Source organism: Passer montanus, unplaced genomic scaffold (assembly GCF_014805655.1).
Source record: "Passer montanus isolate IOZ18808 unplaced genomic scaffold, ASM1480565v1 scaffold35, whole genome shotgun sequence".
Lineage (NCBI taxonomy): Eukaryota > Metazoa > Chordata > Aves > Passeriformes > Passeridae > Passer > Passer montanus.
The window spans coordinates 9,479,441-9,503,543 of record NW_024368263.1 but is presented as its reverse complement, the minus strand read 5'-3'; the positions used below and the strand labels follow the sequence as shown (position 1 = coordinate 9,503,543).

The window sequence follows — 24,103 nt, the reverse complement described above, 5'->3', positions numbered from 1 at the left end:
TCCCTCCCTCCCTCCCTCCGCCACAGGCTCTCGGGCGCAGGGCCGTGCAGCGTGCAGCCCCAGGGCCTCACAAGACATCGGCATGAGCTTTGCGCTGCTTGCGTAGAGTGCAACGCAGGGCTGCATCCTGCCGGCATGAGTGCTGCGCTGGCTGTCCGGAGGAACAGGACCTGAGCAGTGGACTTCAACTTATGAATGGGTTTCTGCGGCTGAGGTTTGTTCTGTGCTGCCGTTTCTGCTTTTCCGGGAGAGATCACAGTTTCGTCATTGTCTCCTCCCATGAGAATTACTCTTACGAGCTTCCTTGCTTAGTTGTTTTCTTCTTAGAAATTTAAATGTGATATTGTGCATTCTGTAGACAGAATGCACAATGGAGTTGTAGATAACCCTCAGGCTTCCCTCCTCATACTTTACCAAGGGAGTAAATATTATACTACTCCCTGCAAATATGATTTCATAGCATGCTTCTCCTTTTACATCCGGATGGAATGAGCTTTCTGCATTAATCTCTTGTGACTCAACTGGGATTCATACAAACGTTGGATTATAAAACTGATGTGCTGATATTGCTATGTAACATCTATGAAAGTTGTGGTGGGATTCTTAAATGCACTACAGAAAGTAGCACTCCTGTCTAGCTGAGGCTTAAGAAATTCAGGAGTAGGTGCTCCATTCTTTTGTGTGCTTCTAGCACACAATCTAATATACAGGGGAGTGACATCACACCTTAAATCCAGTATTTGGTTTTCAGCTCCTCATGACAAGACAAACATTGAGGGGCTAGAACATGGCCAGAGAAGGGCACAGAGCTACGGAAGGGTCTAGAGCACAAGTGTGATGGACAGTGGCTGAGGGAGCTGGAGAGACTCAGCCTGCAGAAAAGGAGGCTCAGGGGACCTTATCACTCTCTACAACTGCCTGAATGGAGATTGTACCAAGGTGGGCATCTGTCTCTTGTCCCGGGTAACAAGTGATAGAACAAGAGGAAGTGGCCTCAAGTTGTGCCAGGGGAGCTTTAGATTGGTTATTGGGAAAAATCTCTTCTCCAAACAGGTTGCCAAGCATTGAAATGGCAAGTCCAGGGAAGTGATGGAGTCACCATCCCTGGATGTTAACAACTGGATTCAATGATCTTGGAAAAAAAAAATTCTAAATGATTCTGTGATTCCTATCTATGTGGAGTTACACAGGAGTAGGATTCTAAGTAGGAGAGCACAGGTAGGATACAATATTGTCTTTTGAGAACTGTGATATTGCACAGAGTAGTAGCTTCCAATTTAAAACCTACTTGCTGAAATGTAATGCCAAGGCAGGAACTGAAGCTCTTTTAATGACTTAGAAGTTTTTTTCTTTTCCTTGTACATTGTGTTTGCATTGGCTCTTGGTTCAGTTTTGCTGAAGTATAGTAACCATTTGTACATGCTCAAGGATGATTCATTGCATCAATGTGTGAAGATGAGCAAGGCCATGCGGTTTATTTTGAGTAGATAACATACAGCCAATAAGACCGACACTGCTAATCTTAAAGACTAGTAAAACCAGTTTTTGACTGTCCACTATTATCTGAATTTAGGGCATTCAGTTGCGGACTAGTTGTATTAAGATTTCAGCATCAATCCCCGAACTGACATTGTGTAGACTGTAATCTTTATTACTCACCATTAAAGTTTGTCTCTTTGGGACACTACTGAATCACTAGAAGTTATCAATTACTCATTTAGGGAACTAACATGCATTTAACTACGTGACTAGGGTATGATTGAAGGTACATTGGAGAAGATGACAGCTAATTTGAAAGTGGGGGCAGGGGTGAGGAAGGGTTGAAAAGATAATGTGGTTGATAGGTTAGGCCAGGGCTAATACAAAGGTGTGAAGAATGCCAGCAGTCAGAATGGTGTATGGCTTTAGATATTCGCCTATTATGTGCTGATTCTGATGCGTTGGCTCTGATTATATTGGCTCTGCACAATATAAATTATGCTGGGACTTGCACTATAATTTTTGTGTGTTCAGATATAGAAAATCATTTTAAGCCAGGTTTCACCATTCTATTTTAAACCAGAGGTGATTCATATAAGTAAATGAACTAAATCCCTTGAATAATTGCAGCATTCTGTAACTACAATTCGCTAAATGGAACTTGCTTTATTTCAAAAGTCAAATTGCTAGTTCTGATTGTAATTTTCATTAATAGTTACTGATGAAAACAAACCCCTTCTTTCTTTAACTGGCATGGGGCTAGGACACACAATTCTCTTCTGATGACATAAGGAAAATTATATAAGAACTATGGATAATGCTCTATCTTCTCTAAATTAGTGTACTTGAGATATCATTTGGGTGCAGCATTTGAGTTTCTGGAAGGCAAAAGCTCTTTATATGATCTAGAAAAACAGAAGAGTGACAGAACATTACAGGAAGTTTGCCTCATGACTTCCAGACAAGCAAGTCATCTAGAGTGACTAAGGGAAAATCATGCTTTTGGCCTGCTGCATGTATTACATCTTCCTCAGTCTCCCCTAGACAGCGTAAAGCAGTTTAGATGATGGATACAGTTTTTAATAATTAAATGCCTTGGTAGCAGAATGTGTTTATCTGTTCTGCATGACCTCATGTTGCAGTTGGCCTGAGTTTGTTTTACAAGCTTTTAAAAGTTTTCACGATGCAGTGGGAGTTCAGAGAGGACTCTCAAAGTTTGTTTACATCCGTTAACGGCTGTACTTGAAAGGGGCAAAGAGTCTCCTTCCTGATCTGCGCTAAGGAGAAATTAATAATAAACATTTGCAGAAACAAATTGTACAGGAAGACAAGTGAACGAGAGCGTGAGATCTGAGAGTATGGGACAAGTACTATCTGTGTTTTGGGAGAAGGGGGTCTGCCAAGGAGCCGTGCAGAGAAGAGGCTGCTGTGTGAGAGCACTGAGGACGGAACGGCGAGAAGGCGAGGAGGGGAGAATACGCTGCCGGGTTCCTGGAAGTGACTGCAAGGCGAGGGACTGAGAAACACGAAGGGAGGCGGGCGGGGACGGGCGCTGCCCGTGAGCGAGGCGGCGCCATGGAGACGGGCACGGCCCGGCACGGCCCGAGGGACGGGAGCGGAGCCGTGCCGAGCTTGGTGCCGTCCGGAGGCGAATCGCGACTGGGCTTTTCCATGGGAAGGCATCCCGCTGCGCCGCAGGTTGTCCTTCGGAGCTCCCCATGCGTCGCCTGCGCATCTCGCGCCTTTTTCTCTCTCGTCTTTTTTCCGTCCTTCTGCACACTTCCTGCTAAGGGCCCTCTCTTGTGCTGTCCCTGAGTCCAAAGCATTGCCTTGTGCTCCTCTCTACTGCCTACATCTAACGGGTTTGACCTCGACGGTCTGCCTGCCATCTGCTCTTCTGCCTCAGAACATCTGGGCCTCAGAGTCCTCTACGGAATCCTGCCTGCGGGGCTCTGCTTGCTGCCAGCGGGCCCTTCCGCTGGCAGTGCTGTCTTCGCTGACACTCTATTGTCTTTTCCTCCCTCTATGCACTTCAACTTCAGTTCATCTTTTTAACTGTGGTAGCCACCTGATCCATTTGGAACAGCTGTAGCTGAAAGTGTGATACTGAAAGAGCAGATCTTTCAGTGTTGCATGTTACAGGCAGGGAGGCAGTATTGTTCATGGATATCCATAATCATGACTTTTTTGAAAAGTTGCTTCTTTAAAATAGTCACTTCTTTAAAAAGTTACTTCTCCTTACGCAAATGAAGAAGATATTACTTACACTATCTGTGCAAACAGATACATTGCCAACAAGAATCAGAATATGAAAACACTATTTTAATTAACTTAAAATTAAAGGGGATAAATAGGGATAAGCCGGCAGAATTGAAAGACCATCAGATCATTGTGTCCTTTAGCATGGTTTGTTCCTCAGTATACCTGGGAAGAGCAAACTTGAATTTTTTTATACTTCTCGCATCCAACGATCAGTGACTCATTTTTCAATCCTGGGGAACTATAGTAGTCTAGATTGTTTGTGAAGAAAAATGTTATTTAAGTTATTACATCCTTTAGCATAGAGGTATCGCATAGCATTTTCTGGTCTGAAAATCTTTCATTTAAAGAGATTAAAGGGGCACTATTTGAAAGGCATGCTTGTCCGATTTGTTCTCTGCATCCCTGTGCTTATTCAGAAGGGATTATCTGCAACCAGTGACACAGAATAATACTGTACAATGAGAGAAGCTATATTTTCCCAAATCTCTGGAGAGAGCTGAACAGAAATAACTTTTTTTTTAAGCATACATACTGCTTAAAAATAATGTTGGTTTTTTTTCTTCTACAGAATTTATAATCAGATAAGAAGCAAATATGGAGAACATAAACAACAGGAAGACGTGGATGTGAAGCAAGTAAAGGGTTTTGCATGTAAAAGCACAGGCTCTTTCTGTTGGTTATTTTCTTTTTAACTAAAAGCAGACAAATGGGACACAGCAGTTAATATTGTTAATAAAAGAGAAGGCTGAACTGTGCCATGACTTATCATTCATATCTCAAAGAAAAGAGAAATATGTGTGCAGCTTGCAGGGTGGAAGGAATAAACACTTATTTCTTGTTCTGTCTGCACATAATTATTGTGTAATGTAATTACTGTCTTCAGAAATAACAGTCTCTTTGGGATTATTCTCTGCTTAAAATGGTAATTGTTGTAAAATGCTGTAAACTGTGCTGGATCCAACTACATTTATAATGTAGTGATGGCTGGGTAAGTTTTAAATTTTTTTTTTAGTTATTGTGGGTGATCTGGTCAAGACTCTGGAATCCATCAAAGATTACTAAATGATTGATGTTAATGTGGTGTGTATGCAAATTCATTTAAAGACAGTTTAGGAGTTTTACATGGAGTTTTACATCCCATCCTTTGGGATTGGAAGGAAGAATTTGAGTCTCAGCAGCTGCCTCTTTGCCAGAATGAGCTGGACACTGATCACAGTACAAGTCACTCTTCTGATATGCCTTGCCCTTAAGGGTTTGGGGATGAACAAGGGAGGTACAAAAATGTCTGTCTGGGCTACCCTGAGACGGCACTTCTGATGGATTTGGTTCATGTGCATGAGTGCTGGCCATAGGATCCAGATTACTTGAGCTGAAATGTAAATTTAAAAGCAGAATGTGAAAGTGAATATGCATTTGGCTGTTTGTTACTCTCCAGTTTTAGTTCAGAGTTTGGACTCTGCAGGTATTATATGATCAGTCTTATCTAATCAATTGCAACGGCCATTCAGCTACCCAAAAACCCTGTAATATAGAGTTGAAAGTAAATAGAAGGTTGCAGAACAGTACAGTAGCAACAAAGGCTGTGTGACAGGCTGCTGCAAACCTGTTAAGTCTTTAAGGGATTAATGCAGAGCTTTAAAGTTTCAGTGTACTATTAGAGAACTTACTGATCTTGGTAGCAGTATCAGCTCCTCGGATTTGTTTGAAATCCTGACGTTACTGGTATTCTTCCACTGGATCACAGAGAAACTTTTTTGTTGATAGCAATTAAAAATACTGGGAGAGGAGGGGAAAAGATACAGAGCTACTTCTATTTTCAAATGTATCTAAAAGATCAGATTTCTGCTGGTCAGCCCTTGTTTTGCAATTTTTTTTCTTATATAACACAAAATTTTGAGTGGAGAAGGAACTCAGTTATACTTAAATAGATGTCTTGCACTACTTTTCAGCAGATCCTCTATATTCTGTATGCAACTAACCTTTTGAAGGATTGTTTTGGGAAATAACATATACTCTTATAATTGATTTCCACTAACTCATGGGGAAAAGATGTTATGGTGCCTGTTTCTTTAGGAAATTACAGCATTCTGTATTAACAGTTATGTGTTATTGTTTAAAAAAATATATGTGGATCCCTCATGCTTTTAAATGTAAATTTATTTTTGTTACCTCTAAGAATAGTCACAAGGGTTATCTGCATGAGGATTATGTGAACCTGAAACTTCACATGGAGCAAAAGATTCAAGAACTGGAAGATGCTGACAGAAATTGGTGTAAGAATGTTGGACAAGCAATGCTGTGTTGCTGCAGTGTCATCGAGCAATCATTTTTTCAGTTTTGTTTTTTTTAATCAGCATGTTCTGGTTTAACATTGCTATAGTTGTTGTATAAGCTTTCTTTCTTTTTTTTTTTTTTGTGGTCTATTGTTTTCTTTCTCTAAAAATTGATTACATTTGTAATTCCAATTTAGAAAATTACGCCTTGCTTGTGTAGTAGCTGTTGCTTTGCTTGTTTGACAGCTACCCCTTGTAAGGAATTGCTAAGAATACGTTTAGTAATGTGAGATCGTGTAAGATTATTTTATGTAGCAAGCACACTGCTAATTTCGTTAACCTTGAAACTACAGCAAAGGTCAGCATCTAGAAAGCAGAGGTAGCCTTAGGCAAGATGAATAAATGTACACTGTTTATCATACTCCTAATTACAAGGTGCTTTTTCCCCCCTTCTGCTTCTAATATTCCTATATTTTACCACAAAAGGATCATCTTACTAACGGTGAAATTTTATCTTCAACTGTGATACCCTAGGCAGGCACTATATCACCTCTTTCTATATAACAAACATTAAAGAAAACTTTCCTTCTTTGCATAAAGGTGTATTTGATATTGGAATTCCTTTTACTAATTTACACATGAATGTGTTTAGTCATTAGAACTAAAACACTTAATTTTTGTCCTGTCAACCAAACCAATATATAACATAAATGGAAGTGGTATGTTAAGCAATTGTGTCTTCCACCCAACACCTGCCAATCCAAGTCTTGCTGCCCTCACTATAGTAGTCCTGCTAAAATAATGAATCTTCATCCAGCACTCTCTTTCTCATGGGCTTCCCAAAGACAGTTTGTGAACCTACCTGAAGAAGTGTGAGAACAGGAAGAATATTTGATAACTGGCTTGGAAGTTATGGTGCATTCTGTGGTTGAGCCGTAATGATAAAGCTGGTTAGCTGCTGTCCACAAGCGTGAGGCTACATCATCTAACACACGTGATTTCTCTTACAACACTGGAGAAGAAAAAAAGCTATCTCCATTGTTTATGCTTACAACTAAAGAAGCACATCTTCCATGCTTGCCACTGGATCTCCTGCAGTTATTCCCCCTAATCTAACATGATTTTGTACCAATTAGACAAAATCCCTTGTGATCTCTTTCTCTTGTTTTCAGTTGTATTTTATCAATTTAATTCATCAAAGTAGTTTCTCTCAAACACTTTTTTAAATGCTTTATCAGTTTAGCCACTGGATGGCAGCTCACTGCAACCGTTCAGTTTTCTGGAAAATCCATGGCTTCTTTATGAACAGTTTTTCATGCACTTACAAAACATAGGTGTTGTGAGGCAAGAATTTCACATTTGTTTGATGATGTCTTTACTGTTGTCTTTAATTTTCATGGTTTGGAGTAACTTGCAGTGTTACTTTGGGAGAATTTCACAGTAAATGTACATTCTGTAGTACTGTTCTTACTTGCGTTTGAAATGTAAAGTCTTCTAATAACAGGTGATTTCCCCCCCCCCCCCCAAGAATGACAAATAATATGACTGGTTTTGTTCTTTTCCTTTAAATTAAAATTCAATTGCTATAAGGGGGCAGTGTGGGGAAGGAGGGAGGGAAGAAGTTCCATAGTATCTCCCATCAGTCCTCATGTCACTTCAGAGTGCAAAACATGGTAGTATTTTTCTAGCAACTTTTCAATAAGGCTGTAGTTTCTTAACTCTTCAGTAGTTCTGCAAGTATTCACTTTAAAGGCCTCTTGACTGCAGCCAAAATTTTCCCTTCTAATAATACTGAATTGTTTTGCTTGACATAAACAAAAGCTTAGACTAGTGAATTATGTACCTTTTTTTCCATGTGATTTCACATAGACTACTTCTTATGCTGTTTCTATGGTCATTCTGCAAAACCAGAGGGAAACAGTTAAATTTTTTTCACTAGTAGATCCATATGTATATGCATGTGTACATAAGAAGATGGATATCCTTGCAGCTTATAGTAGATTCTACACAATAATCAATTTCCATTTATTCATGTGCTTAGAATATACATTTAACTTCTGTTAGGATTATTTTTTTATATTCAAAAAAAGTTCTTAAAAAGTATAAATAAAAAATACCCATAACTTTTAGCATTGGGGACATATATAGCACCTTTCTGCTCCTCTAGAAGTCAAAAATTATGTTCAGTTATTTCTGTAATGCATAGTATTTGACATATTTACAAGTGCTCAGATGGCTGTAAAGGAATTGAACTTTAATGTCTATAAGATGGGGGGGTTTGTAAAACAAGTGGTTTTTTCTCTCCTCTCTCCCCAGTGGTTATGTGGTGATGAAATCTGATCTTATTTTGCAAAAGATATTGTCTGGCTGATTTGTTTATTTAAGTTCCCCTTTGCTGTACAAGTCCTCTTAGGGGACCTACCATAGACCAGTTTATAGGTTTCATTCAGCACAGTCTGAGTCTTATTAGAATGGAGGAAGTTGATGTGATGATTAAACTCCTCATACAGTGTTTGAAAGGTCTGAGACAATCCAGTGTTTCCATCAGTACCATTGTTCTAGTGTTACCTATATGTTACTCCCTTTGCAGGTAGTGCTTGCTGAATTTGATGTGGGAATTAAAAAAGAGAGAATGTGAGTTTCACAAGCAGACAATTGAAAAGGATTAACTTAGTTCTGTCCCATGAAGTTAACTTATTTTAAGCTGTTACCCATTACTTACAGAATGAATGACTGTATTATAATCTAAAGTCATTCCTGTGTGAAACATGTGAAAAGATGACTGTTGTTTTTGCTGCTTTCTTCCACCTATGTAGTGAACTAGGACAGCAGGAAGTATGGGTATTTGTGGTATGCATCCCTAGTGACTGTTTTTTTTCCCATGCAACCAAAAACTGTGTATAGGTATTTGAAAGAGCTCTGTCATCCTTCCACGTGTTCAAAAACCTCTGTATATGCAATGCTCACTAATCATCATCCAGCATTACTTGGATTGTTCTCTGATGTCCATGTCCACTTGCTTCAGTGGTGTTGTAATTGATACCTTAATAATTTGACAAATTGAGTTTATATAGGTAGAGGGGAAAAAACCCTCACTTGATACCATTGAGAAAAACAGACAAGCTTTCAGGAAGAGGGCTTGTAGGAATTTGCTATGTTTTCCAGCTGGGTTGGTTTTTATGTAACAAAATTAATTATTTCTGCCTATAAACATTACCTTTAGGGTAGCAAAAGGTTGCCTGACCAGTTGTGGTATCCATGCATTCCTGCATCTTGAATGTTGCACGATTGGAGTTTAGCTTCTGGTTTGGTTTACTTGTCTTGGATGTTCTTTAAAGGACACTGCTGTAATAATGGATTCAAAACCACTTTGTCCTATTGCAGTCTTGACTATAAAGATTGCATGACCAACTGCTGTTCACTCAGCAAGAACAAAAGAACCACAACTGCATGTATACTTATTAAATGTAAATGTTGCTTACTCTGTGTCATGCAGTTTAAACTCTGATGGCACTTCAGAAGAAACCTCTGATTTTTTGACTTGAATTTTCTGACTTGAATTCTTGATTAGAGATTTCTAATACTGTTTCTAATACTTGCACCTTCTGCCTCTTTCTACACTGTTTTCAAGGTATGTAAATGCAGCAGCCTTTTAGCCTAGAAATTTTACCCTGACAATGCAGCAGTTTTAATTCCTAGCTCTTTTGTATCTCATTTCTGATATCAGCAAAACAGAAACATGCTCTGGGTGGAAGTACTGAGAGTAGTATTGATATTGAAGGGCAGTTTATGCCTCTTGAGCTGAGGTGACCTCCAAAGATGATTCTAAATACCCATACAGATGGACCCTCAGAGACTATTGAGCTCCATGCAATTAAAATGCTTTTGTTCAGTAAAATGTTGAGACTAGAACAGAACAAAATAAAACAGATAATGTAAAAATTATCTATTTAGATAATATAGATTAGATTAATTGTAGATTAGATATATATATTATAGATATATCAATATATAGAGAGATAATATAGATTAGATTAATTATATATCAGATTACTATAGATAATATAGATAGATAAAATAGAACAAGGAAAGAAGATGAGGACAATAAACAAAGGTGGATTAAACTAAACAAAACCAGATCAAAACAAACAAACAAACAATAAATATCCACAAAACATCCTTAGTATTTATTCTGCTGAAATCAACAGCTTTGCTCTGTGTCTCATAGGTCTAAACAGCAACTGTCTCTGGCAGCTGAGCAAGAACAGATTCTGAAACAAAGTAAAATGCAGGCAGAACTTAACTGGCAGCAGCTCTGTGAGAATGCTGAATGTAATTGGTATCAGAAACCAGAGGATCCAACACACAGCCTATCTTCATCAAGAGAGGAGGTGAGAATTTAAAATTAATACTGTTTAAGAATCATCTATTGTATAGACAGCTATGGAGTCTTCTCACCACAGTGTTTCACAGGGAAATATGTCTTTAGCTTTCTTTCAAAAATCTGTAAAACAGTATTTATGTATTGTGTAGAGCAGTTCATCACATGTATTTTATCAGAGATCAGACTAATTTTCATGAGCAATCTCTAATAGTGGCTTTTTCTCCCTTTCCATGTAATCAAATTGGCTTGAGAGATGTTCTTCCTTTGCCATTGTAGCAAAAGAAGAAAGATGTTTCTTAGATCAGCCCGAGGGCAGAAAGAATTTCAGATCACAGTACCACTTGAATTCTATCAAGAGAACAATATTAGTCCTGAAAAGCTCCTGGGTGGTATTTTTGTGTGGAAAAAAACCCCTTATTTTGTGTAGTGTAACAACTTCAGCTTCTGAAAAATTAAATACATGCTTATTGTTTAGAGACTATTAGACAATGGTCTAACAATTCTCAACTCCCAGTTGTGCTGAACTCACAGGTCCAGAGGAAACACTTGTTTCTGAAGTTCAGAATCCTGGCATTTACTCTAGTGTTTTATTTTATCATTGTCCTTCCAAAATTATTCATAGGCATCAATAGCTGTAGCATGTGAACATACTAGAGAGATAAATCATCATTTTCCATTTTACATGAAGAAGATAAGAAAATGATGACAAATTTTTTGTCTGTTAGGGCAGTTTTTGACAGAGACAAAGGGAATGTGCTTAAGTCCCTGTGCTATGTTTTAAAGTATCCTTAATTTCCTTATTTTTCTTTTAATTTCCCTTTTCCTTTCCCTTCCTTACCTTTCCTTTTCTTCTATCCCTTTGTCTTTGAGCTGCTGACATCCTCTGCCTCCCCTCCATTCCTTCAGTCCCAGGCTCAAGCTGATGTACAGAAAACAGACTACAGGTTGCATGAAGTGAAGAGTGTTCTTTCTGCTTTGACTGTTGAGAGAGAACAGACAATACAAGCATCATTTAATCACAGTATTTCACCTGAAGGGGAGAAACAGGTTAGACAACACTTAGTGTAGACATGGACAAATTCATTCTAAGATAACAATATTATGGGCCTTGTTTCCACTGAACTTACTGTAGGCAGTTCATCTATTTCATATGTTTCATTCAAAATACAGGCATATCTGTCCTGGAATAATATAGATTAGGTCATGGGCTTAATTGTGGCTCTCATTCTTTACTCACTAGCAAAAGGAGCAAGCTGGACATAGACAGTTGCTTCAAAAAGTGACAACGTACTGTAGCATCATGGAACCAAATGGGAATAATTAATTTCTAGAACCTCATTCCTGAGGTTCTGTGTCAATTGCAGTTCAGGGTAGATTTTAAAGTTGAAAAGTTACAATTTTAAGGCAATGTCCTTTCATTGCTACCTCTTAAATTGCTTCTATTTTAAAAAGCCATTCAGAGTTGAAAATGTAATGCTGGTTTGAAGTCATGCTGAAGGATAGTGCATTAAGAGTATAAAACTGCCTTTGGTAAAAGAGTGAAAGCAAAGTGTATGCTGCAGTGCACTCTCCTGGGTGGCTACAGGTGCTCAACAGGGACCAGTTCAGAGCCTGCTACCAGAGCTTGCTAAGAAAAAGCAGTGCTAAGCAAGCCCAGTAGTTCCTGAATGCAGAAAATTTTGTTTCCAGAAAGATACTTCCTTAAGACAGATTTTATTGTAGATAAAAGTAGACTGCTAGCAAAAACTTGCTATGGAGCAAGTAGTTTTTCCAATTTTATTTCAAACTGGACTGATTTGCTAATTGATCACAGAGATACCAAGAGAATGGCTGGGCACAGTTTCTTCTTTATATTCTTATATTCTTCTTTGTATTCACTGTTCTCTTCAACTGTGGATGGCAAGACTGTCTTCATTGTCACTTTTTTTTTTGTTGTTAAAAAACTCTGGCTTTTGCACTTTTGGCATGTAGGATAAGCAGTACCCATCTCAGCAAAACTTTTTTGGTCTTTTTCCTTTTTATGGGAAGGGCCAGTGTTTAAAAAACTAAATAACAAAATTTAAAAGTCTATTATTCTAGTCTAGAACCTTTTCTGTACAAAATGAAATGTAAACAAACAGAAGAAAACTCACCAAGACATTTGTGTCAATGAGTCCTCTTAAAGAATGAATAGCCTCTGGTTCAGATGACTGATGCAAGAAAGATCAAAATTTAAATACACCTTAGTACATTATCTTCAGTACACAGGTCCTTTTCTTCAAAATGGTCTGAGACCCCAGCAGTGTGCTAGAAATGTTGCAGTAGTCATTCTTGGCCTTTTAATAAGTAACTGAGATGTGAAACACCCCAGCCGGGAAAATCTTGCTTATAACTTATATTTTAGTATGACTTAGGTCATGTTTGTCTAACTAGAGCATGCTAATAATATCATACACAGAAAAGGAAAGAGTGCTTCAAGTAATTCTGGTTTATTAGGGTTTTTATGGTCTTCTCTCTAGACCTATTTCCACTTACACAAATCTGGAACAGTTGTATTTCTGGTTTAAACTGTGATGGTTCATGTGTACATTGCAAGTTGAGATGAAGTCCTGGGCCCCAAAATTCACATCTGGGTGTTGCATTGCTACCTACTGGTGCCTTTGCCTGATGCACCTTAAAAGCCTTGGAAAGACTGTAAAAGCAGAATAGTGATTATTCACATCTTCTATGTAGCCTGTACTATCAGGGCAAAAACAATCACAGGAGAAAGAAACTGCAGGGCAGTTTGTCTTTATGCTGGGGAAATTTAATTTGAAGGCCATTAGCATTCCAGATGAGACTTTCAGATGACACTCGCAGAACAGACTTATGACTGGGAAAATAAGAGGGCTGAAGGAAGTGGGAGTGATGGAGAAGATGGAAACAGTAGTGTTTGAGGCTGTGCAAGGTGTAAATGTTGAGACTGTAGTATTTTGATGTATCTGAAGTATTTTGACTACATGTGTTAAGCACCTCATGGATTGCCGTGCTCTCTGAAGAGGCAAAACTGCTGCTTTGCAAGAATTTTAGTTTAGAGTTAAATATAAAGAAACGTTTATGGTGTAACTGTCCCTGGACATGTTTAAAACAAGACTGGAAATGGCACTCAGTGACATGGTTTAGCTGATGATGAGGTGTTAGGTCATAGGTTGGACTAGATAATCTTAAAGGTCTTTTCCAACCTAGTTCATTCTGTCATTCTGTGATTCTGTTTTAGCAACATTTTAATACAAATACTCAAAAGACATATCATGGTCTTTTCCTTGTGCAAAATATTTGATCTGAGTGGCTTGTGAATTAGGATTTGTTTAGTGACTGTAGGAATATACATCCCTCTTTGCATGGCTTCCTAATATTCCTGTATCAAATAGTATCTGCATTTCTTAAATGGATGATGACACATGTTCCTGTCAGTGAAAGAAGATTTTACAGGGGTAGAATCTCAATTCTATATTCTCTGTTTGGATGAAGCCACAGTTATAATACATTACCACTGACCAAACAAGACATTTAAAAATCTTTGCAGACACACTTAGAATGAAGAAACAGCAAAAGTAAGTAATACTGGGACCCTGATATTCTGATCTTTATATGCCGTAAGTCCTACCCATAAGTATTTTTTTCCTGAGGTTTTTGCTGGCATTTCAAGTGACCAGGAAACGTGTTTTCCAATCAATGTCGTATTTTCTAGATATTGTCCATTGTCCAGGTTATGTGGGTGTAGTCCACACACTCGTTCCCTTTTTTTGGCTTAGCAGAGGACATCCAGCTTTTTTATGTTTGCCTGGGGCTAGGTTTTTGGTTTGGTTTTGCTTGGTTGGTTTTTATTTTTTCCCCAGGAATTTTCTTCCCATTTGTAGTCAGGGAGATGGTGAACGGACAGCGATCGAGAAGCATACCATTGTAATGGTTCTGGGGGAGTGGGAGAAGCGGAGGAGGGGGCAGAGTTATTCTGCCAGTTTCCTAGCTGGGGGTGGGCAGTCTTTGCCCTGTTGGGAGCAGAGGCGGTCGTGTGTTTTTTCTTCGCCTTGGACCTCTCCTGCGCAGCGGTTTTTCCACACTGCCGTGGAGCTCCGCCTGCCGCCGGCTTCTGAGTGTGTTGCTTGCAAGAGAGAAAGGGAGTCCCGGCAGCTGCACTGACTGGGATGGCGGGCTGCCAGCGCCGAGAGCCCAGCGCAGTCCCCGCGGCTGCCCGGGAAGCCGTTCCCTCCGCCCCCTGCGGAACCGCCGCTGGCAGCACGTCCGCCGGACCTCCTCCCTCTTCGGCAGTGGGAGATCGCGGTGAAGCCCTGCGTCCCTTCCAGCGTGTACCGGCTGCCGCTAGCCATGCCGAAGGCCGATCACTGCTGGCCTGGGTGCCTGCGGGAGTCAGCCCTTCTTCCCTCGCTCTCATCGGAGCTGCCATCTCCGCGGAGGGGCCGCGCTGCAGCTGGAGCCGCCGCCGGCACTGCAGCCTACAGCGCCCCTTGTCGGCCGTCGTCGCAACTACACCAAAGGGGAATGCTTGGCGGGCGGGCCCAGGCTGTTGGTGGTGTTTCTTTTATATATAGAGAGAGAGACAGACACAGACACAGACACGGACAGAGAGGGGGGGAGAGAGAGAGCCTAGTAAAGAACTGTTATTCTTTTAAATATATCTTTGTCTGGAAGCCCTGTAATTTCAAATTCATAATAATTTGGAGGGAGGATGTGATCTTTCCATTCCAGGGACATTCCCATCTGCCTTGGGAAATATCTCTCTTTTAAACCAGGACAATGTTATTGTCAACAAATGATCTCCAATGACACTTTCAAGAATTTGACAGGTCAGAAAGGGGACTGCTTTTGAGCCCATAAGTTCCTTAAGGGGAGAGTTTACCTGCACATGGAAGAGAGATAAACCACACCTGCAGAACAACGGTTATAAAACAGAGCTAGCTCTGGTGCCATGGTCCTCCCCATGTGCACCTCCTCCTATGATGTTCTCAGTACAGCACTTCTTTCCCAGGCAAATCCTCAGTAAACACATTTATTCTCCTCCCATGGTACTTTTCTCCCATATATGTTCATGGGTTGAAAGTATGTCTGTGTGTGTGGAGAGAATATGTGTCACTTAATAATGAAGGGTTCTTTTTGTCTTGTACTTTTATTTTCCAGATATTTCAGTATGGTGATGAAAGTTCTCTGTGTAAATATATCCCTGCTTCGGAAATAAAAAAGCTGCAGGAACAGAATGCCAGCCTTCGGGCTGCTATTGCACAAATGAGGAAAGAAATGGAGAGTCTTGATGAGCAGATGTTGTCTTCTCTTCCTCAAACAGAAGACAGACAGCTTGCAGAGCAAGGTGAAAATCTTGACAAAGAACTTTAAATTCAGTTAAGAAAAAGTTTAGGAGTCACCATCATGACCTATGAAGGCTACCCAATCCATGAGTGTGTAAAAATTTTTATTTGATTGCACCATACACAAGAACACAGTAGCCTGAGATTCTGTATTACAAATTACTATAAAACAGTTATTAGTGAAAAGAAATACACACACACACACACTATAAGTCACTACAAAATTACCACTAGAAAAGCAATCATGTATATATTTTGCAAGAGTAAAGCAATTATATGTATATTACAGAATTCCTGATAGTGAAGCCAGTATGTAGAATCTCAGAATGGTTTGGATTGGAAGGGATCTTTAAAGATCTCCTAGTCCAAACCCCCTGCCATGGGGGTTTACAGTCCATTTACAGTATATCTACTGAAGTGGTGTACAAAAGGAGGTTCAGGGGAAACTTACCACTATCTACAACTACCTGAAAGGGAGTTGTCATTAGGTGGGGATCAGTCTCTGTTTCCTAGTAATAAGCAATAGGACAACAGAAATAACCTCAAATTATGCCAGAGGAGGTTTAGATTGGATATTTTTAAAAATTAAATCTTAAAAATTATTAAATAGTTAAAATTTTCTTTTTGAAAAGGCCTATTCAAGCATTGGCACAGGCTGCTGAGAGAAATGGCTGAGTCACCATCCCTGGAGGTGTTTAAAAGGCATGTATGTGTATGTGGACATTTAAAGACGTGGTTTAGTGGAAGACTTGGCAGTGTTACGTCACTGGTTTCACTTGATGATTTTAAAGGTCTTTTCCAACCTAAATCTATGGTTTTATGATTCTGTAACTAGACAAACTCATTTACATGCATGAGACAGTGTTCTGATGCAGCTCTTGCTATGAAAGCCTAAACGCTCTATAAATACATATGCATTCATATTATACTCCTCTTTTAGGTTCATTGAGCACAAACAAAATTTCAACTAGAACCACACTGAGCAACATCGAAGTCAGTTCAAGTAAGTTGGATTGTATAGTAAACCCAGACACAGAAGAGGTATGTTGAGTTTCAACTGCTTAAAAATATCTGTATGTATGTGCGTGCGTGTGTGTAATTAAATACATAGTGTATTATTTTTGTTTGAGTAAATATTATAAACTGAAGTAATACTATGATTGGTCAGATGACAGCCAGCAAAGATTTTTTTAGCCAAACTTACTCTTATTCTTTCTAGGCAATAAATTTTGGCTGGTCATCCCTTAGCACAAGTCACTTCTGATCTTGCAAGCTGGTCTTGATGGGTTTTTTACCCATTTGCAAATGCTTAAACTACTGTGGATCACTGATTCAGGTTTTCCATTGTAAATCCATATTTTAGTCTTTTTTTTTTTGAATGCCTAAACATAGAGGGGGCAGGTGAAGTAAGTAAGCAAAGCCACAGTGATAGTTTTATTTTTTCCATTTAAAATAACAGAGTTTCTGTGACCATAATCTGGAAATTATCAGTTCCAGCACTAAAGAAGAAGAGGAAAGTTTATTGTGGAAACTAGTAAAAATAGAATGTAAACATTTGCTTGTACATGTCTTTTTCTATTTTTCTTTTGTGTCAGCTCTGAGGAGAGTTTTTCCTCTACTCTTCTTTAGTACCCATCTTTTCAGTGTTTTCTCTGTTTTGTAATGCAGAATTTTGCTCTGGACATAGATCTAAAGGTAAAAGATTTCTGAGTTCCACTCCTAATTCTATAGCTTACAGTCTGTCACCTGAAAAAAAAAAAATGTTCTGTGCAATGTTGTGGAATGTTTTTCTGAAAAGTTCAGGAAAAATAGAAGTTTATGTAAATGGCATTCCTTGCCCCAGCCAGGTGATGTGCTTTTGTCTTTTGATCCAGTGAAGGTGGTCCATAGTGTGACGACCAGTGGTGCCATGATTGGTCATTGCCTTCACCTCACTTTATGTTAAGCTTTAGAATGTCAGTTTCACCAATGAAGGTAGATTAATAATTTCACACACACATAATCACACAGAATCACTGAGTTGGAAGAAACCTTCAAGATCATTGAGTCCTACCCAGCCCCAACGCTTCAACCAAACCCTGGCCCCCAGTGCCACATCCAGGCTTTGTTAAACACACCCAGGGATGGTGACTCCACCACCTCCCTGGGCAGCCATTCCAGAACTTTATCACCCCTTCAGTAAAAAATTTTTCCTAATATCCAACCTATATTTCCCTTGGCACAGCTTGAGACTGTGTCCTCTGGTTCTGTCAGCTGCTGCCTGGAGAAAGAGCCTTACCCCACCAGACTACAACTACTCTTCAGGGAGTTGTAGAGAGTGATAAGGTCACCTCTGAGTCTCCTTTTCTCCAGGTGAGCACCCCCAGCTCCCCCAGTCATTCCTCACAGGGTTTGTGTTCCCAGCCCCTCTCCAGCCTTGTTGCCCCCTCTGGACATGCTCAGTGTCTCAACGTCTGTCCCAAACTGAGGGGCCAGAGCTGGGCACAGCACTCAAGGTGTCGCCTCACCAGTGCTGAGTACAGGGGCAGAATGACTCCCTGCTTCTGCTGGCCACACCATTCCTGATCCAGGCCAGGAGCCATTGGCCTTCTTGGCCACCAGGGCACACTGCTGGCTCAGGTTCAGTTGGCTATCAGTACCTCCAGGTCCCTTTCTGCCTGGGTACTCTCCAGCCACACTGTCCCCAGCCTAGAACACTGCAGGGGGTTATTGTGGCCAAATGCAGGGCTCGGCACTTGGACTTCTTAAATGTCTGCATTTTATTGGATTCTGCCCATCCTTCCAACCATTCCAGGTCTCTCTGCAGAGCCCTCCTACCTTCCAACAGATCAACACACACTCCCAGCTATTTGTGTTACTTGCTTTTATACAAACTGCTAGATGTGTGTCAAAGTGTTGTTCATTTTTCCTTTCACTTTGGTGTCTTAGTATTTTCAGACTTTAGTTCTGCACTAATTTCTCTATCTTTCTCCCCCATACTCTTTGTAGGCCTGCATGCTTTCCCTGTAAGTTCTCAAGAGCCTTCCTTTTACTAGTAAAACTATCCAAAGAAATAAGAGTATGGGAGTTGCATGGCACAATAAGGCAACAATGGTTTGGTTTTTTCGCAGTATGGATAATAGCTTTCAATGTGTACTCCTTGAATCATAGGTGATTTAGTTGAAAACTGTGTAATCACTATAAACAGTTAGTGTAGGATGTTTCTAGCTAGTTTATATGTAAAAGAGTAAACATACCAATGAATAATTGTAAAACAATTTTCGTGCATGTAATACATTTAGATACTTATGGCAATGTGTGAAATGTAAAATGTTTATAGGGAGATGACTGTTCAGTGAATGATGACTATTTAAATGGCTATCAAAAAGTCTCCTCTGTGGGGGCTGAAAGAAGACAGTATATAGGTCTTGAAAAACAAGGATGCAATCTTTTGGGTATATACCTTACCATTATGTATATGTACAGGTGGACTCAGGAAGCCAGAGACAAAACAGATTGTAGAATCTTTCCTTTTTAGTAAATGTTTTAAGTTATATCTACCCCTTTTGTTTGTATGTACAAAATCATTAAACAATGTACACAATGATTAAACAAAGAAGGATTTGTAGCAGATTGCTATTTGGTATAAAGTGCTTTTTTTGGCATTTTATCTTAAAATTAAGTGCTCTTTAGTTTACAGTTATACAGTGTTTATCCTGTGTGTATTATTTTACACTTACAGTTGACAATATCTGTGGCAATGTCTCGGGCTGTTACAGTGTTTTGCAGTTTAATTTGCCCTATACTGCTAAAAAATCTTGAAAATGTGCCCTAAAAAATGGACTGTAGCCTTAAATTTTACCCTTTTTCTTCAACTGACCTCTCATGCGTATTTGTACAAATCCCTGAACCTGCAGACCTCACTTTCAAAATATTCATTATAAGCACTGTCTGTTTTATTTAGGGGCCAGAACCCGAAGTTCTTGAAGAAAACATGGTTACTTTTGGACAACAGCTACCTGGTGTAGGTACTGGTGTTGATTGTCAATATAGTGTCAAACACACTCTACGAGGAATGCAAGATAAACTCAAGGAAGCAGCAAGAAAAATTTCAATTCTGAACCAAGAAAAGAGGCAGCTGATTGAAATGGGAAACGGACTCAGGGCAGAACTTGGAATGGTGTTAAAGAAAGGTAAATTTATTCTAAAGAAAAATGCTAGCTTATATATTTAGAGTAAAATGGACAGAGAATCAGTTCATCCTTTGAGCTGGAGAAAGCTAGGCTTCATTATAAAAAAGAGGTGCTGGACCTGACTGGTCCTTGATCTACATAGCTCATGTGAGACTGTGGTACTAATCCTTGCAAGTAAGATCCTTGCAAGTATGCTGTGATAGGAGACGCTAAGATCAAACAAGAGTCTACGTAGTTACTTTTGCTGATAAACACCTTAGATGAAGAAGACTCTTAGAGTCATCTTAGATGACCCCCTGGTGCCTAGATGTCAGTGTGGGAACTTAAACTTTACTTTAAGACTTTGTTTATGAGCATAAAAGAGGTAGTGTATCTCTTGGAATAAAAACTAACACTTTAGGAAAGTGGAAGAGAAAGCAGAATAAGTTTACTGTAAACTTGAATTAAGAGTATATATAATGTAAAAAGATTTCACTGTGGATATCTAAGTTCCATGCATAGTCTTTCTGGCAATGAAATAAAGGGAAAAAAGCACGAGGCCCATTTCTGCATAGCATTGAAACCATTTGCAATGAGAAGGCCTGTGTTCTGTGGTTCATTTATTATCTGCTGTAAACACTTGCTAGAAATGCAATATGGTTGACAAAATATCAACAAAGAATGCCTTCCTCAGTATATTTTCTCCTTTATAGGAGTCTGGCATCCTGTTAGCTCTAAACACTGCACAGTTTGTATTGCCTCTGGTAGTCTTCTTCCAAGAGAACTTGTCAAAAGAACACAGTGTCAGCTATCAGTTCTAAAGCATCTACAGCACAGACTCACAACACAGGTAATTATATGCTGTTTGAAATTTAGCCATAATAAGCCATTAAGCCAGTTATAATTCCACGAATATAACCTATAATTCTGCATTTAAATTACTCTGACTGAGTTTAGCTCAAATCTGTCTTTGGAAGATTCTATAGAATCATTGCATATCTGGGGCTGGAAAGAACCCATGAGGATCTTTGCATCCTGATGTCACACAGGACAACCTAGAAGTTAAGCCATTTAAGTTAGAGGCATTGTCCCAAATGTTTTTTCAACGCAGAAAGGCTTAGGGCTACACCCTGGGGAGATTGTTCCACTGCTTGACCACCCCTCTCAGGGAAGAATTGTCTGAATTTTCCCTGATGCAGATTTAAGACATTCCTCCACATCCTATCACCGGACAGCAAAAACAAAAATCAGCACTTCCTACTCTTCTTCCCCATCATGGAAGGAAGTTATAAAGAGCAATGAGGTCATCTGCCAGCCTCCTCTTTTTTGAGCTGAAGAGGCCAAGTATCCTCAGCCACTCTTCATAAATCTAGGCATCTAACCTTTTCACCATCTTTGTTTGCCCTCCTTTGGACTTTCTTCAAATATTTCTATATTCTTCTCATATTGTGGAGCCCAAAAATGCACACATTTTGTACTTGAGGTAAAGCCGTGTCAGTGCTGAGCATAGTGGGACATTCACTTCTTTTGGCCAGTTAGCTGTGCTGTGTTTAACACACTAAGGACACAGCTGGCACTCCTGGCCACCAGGATACGCTGTTGATTCTTGCTGAGCTTGCCAACAATCAAAACCCCCAGATCCCTTTCTTCAGGGCTGCACTTCAGCCTCTTGTCCCTCAAATGTATACAGACATCCATGCCTATAGTTCCAGGTACAGAATCCAGCTTTTTTGCTCTCATAAAATTTCATGCAGTTGGTGATTACCAAGCATTCCAGTCTATCAAGGTCTATTTGTAAGGTCTCTCTATCCAGAAGGGAATCAATGAGTCCTTCTCATTTGGTATCATCAGCCAACCTAGTGCACACTCAACTCATGTGTCCAGGTCATTGATAAGAGACTGGAGAGAACTGAACTGAAAATTGAGCCTTGGCAAACACCATTAGTGACTGGCCACAAGCCAGATGGTTCCCCATAAGTTTAAAGGGTTTCGGACTTCAAAAGTAATATTTTTAAATGTGATCTTTAACCAAGGTATTTCAGAAACACATGTATTTATGCAGTGTAAATGCAATCCTAAATTACAAATTTCGTAAGGCTTACTTTTAACTAAGCAAGAAAGGCTGTTTGAAGGATTTGCACTATGTTCTAATATAAACTTTAAAATTATTAATCAGTGAGGGTATTTCCAAATACTCACAGTGGTGGGATTTTAAAGCACCCATGTCCAAATGACATATATAAAAGCAGGATATATAGTTAATCTGTCTCATGTATTTTGTAATTGAAATGCAACCTTTAATAGTTAAATTGCAGCTTTTATCAGAGAGACCAATGAATGAATCCTGGCTTTCCTAGTAGTTAGTGGCAGACCTCCCAGTAACTTCGATAGTCAGGATTTCACTGTGTACTTTATTTAATTGATCAACAGATTTGTTCCTGTGGGGATTGGGTCAGAGCAGTTGATTGTTGTTGTAGTTTTGAAGGCAGTAAACAGTGTTCTTTTAGAAAGGGTGAGGTTGTTGCTCTGAGGTATAAAACTCCAGTAGAATTATTAACCAAGTTTAGCTGGGGAAACACTTCCTCTGGGAACCACTCTGTGGATATTCTCAGTTCAGTCAAAGAAAGATCAGAGATAATTTCTCCCAAGCTGAGCCTGAGGATCTTAAAAGAAAGAATTAAAACAATTATTATCTCTCTTTCTGTAACCGTTGTTTATAAATGTAGTTCTCCAGAGTGTGCATTCATAGTACACCAATAATGTGAGATGTTTCTACTCTAAGACCAATCAAGTATCGCCTTAGTGAGTCACATTATAAAAAGACCTGCTACTGTGATTAAACACTTTTTATCTTCTGATCCACCTGAAGACTGGAGTCTTCTTCCCCTCCCTGACTCAACAGCGTCACCACTCTGGGCAAGTTGTTCCAGGGTTTGTTCACCCTCACAATAAAGAGGGCTGTCATTTGGTTGGGGTTTTCTTTCCCCTTATACTTAAGCAAGGTGTCCTATACTTACTTTTTTGCTCATTGTCACTTGGTCTTCCAGTGTATACCAGTGAGATGACTCCAACTCAGTCATCTTTATCTCCTTATAACATCCTCATCAGATGTTTATACATGTTGAAAAGATTAATCTTTCTCTTCTGGAGGTCTGCAAGGCCAGCTGCCCCAACTTCTTCTTCTACATCAGATGTTCCAATTCACTGATCTTTTTGGCTGTTTGCTATTTTGTGGAATGCCTCAGCATGCTTGTGGATATATAATTTTTTCTGTATGCTTGTGATAATCTCATTAACTTAAAGTCACAAGCTTGGCATCCTTTGTTCACTTGAACTTTCAGTTCTCTTCTTCAGAAATAGCAACCTGTTTATTAAACAGTAACACTGGAAATAATTTTTTACAAAGGAAATTAGGGTTCAGCAAACCAGTTGAGGAGACCTCTTGTAACCTGCATGTTTCATCTGTGCACTGCTGGGACTGAGGTCTGAAAAAGATTAGCTAAATGCTTATACCAAACATACATAAAAGTGACTTCGAGATCTGGGCAAAATTACCAAAATTCAAAACCACTTTTTTTTTTTCCTTTTCCACCTCTTTAATTATTCTTTCTTTCATAGCTCACCTTAGAACTTCACTGACTTTCAAATTAAGACCAATTAATATTCATATCCATCCATCCCAGTCCTCTCTTGCCTTATTTTTAATGAGCAAGATACTGTGTTTGTGTTTTTCTACATATCTCATGTCTCCCATGTTCTGTTAAAAATCATCAAAGATGATTCTTGCTTTTGTAGGAATAAATAGATTTTTAAAATACAGCATGACTGTGGCACTTGGAGAGGTAGAATTTGACTGTGAGTTTCCAGATGGTGAGCTAAACTCTGGGAGTAGTAGTTCAACCTCTTCAGCTGATGGGTTGCTTGGAGGTCATGGCTGAAGTGGCTGTCATTGAGGATCTTTCCACCTCTGGAACCTTTGAGTTTTTATTTTGTCTAGACTAGAAAGGATAGCCCTTCTTACATCCAAGCTGTTCCATACTCTCATTCCAGGCTGCTCTTTACTCAGAATATATCTGCTGAAGCTTCAGCTCCTACACAAAAGCTGAGCTCCAGGCTGGCTTTCCAAAGTCTACTATTATGCTAGTTTGGGTGTTTTTATTCTGTGATCCTCTTACTGGCCAGGCTACATTTACTTCTGCATTCCAAGATCTTCAT

At 39.4% G+C, this 24,103-nt stretch overlaps 1 protein-coding gene across 17 annotated transcripts in view; it reads left to right on the top strand.

Moving 5' to 3' along the window:
• Window positions 1-4: 4 nt before the first annotated feature.
• The window catches only part of CCDC57 (coiled-coil domain containing 57), a 33,516-nt gene continuing 9,417 nt past the window's right edge, over window positions 5-24,103 (top strand). For 4 of the 17 annotated variants that reach the window (XM_039715970.1, XM_039715987.1, XM_039715986.1 and 1 more), the window contains exons 1-6: window positions 5-214; window positions 10,243-10,405; window positions 15,553-15,739; window positions 16,678-16,778; window positions 19,681-19,909; window positions 20,602-20,738. In XM_039715970.1, the coding sequence (XP_039571904.1) occupies window positions 192-214; window positions 10,243-10,405; window positions 15,553-15,739; window positions 16,678-16,778; window positions 19,681-19,909; window positions 20,602-20,738 (840 nt within the window). In that variant the 5' untranslated portion in view covers window positions 5-191. The other 13 variants (XM_039715974.1, XM_039715983.1, XM_039715975.1 and 10 more) reach the window with 13 other exon arrangements.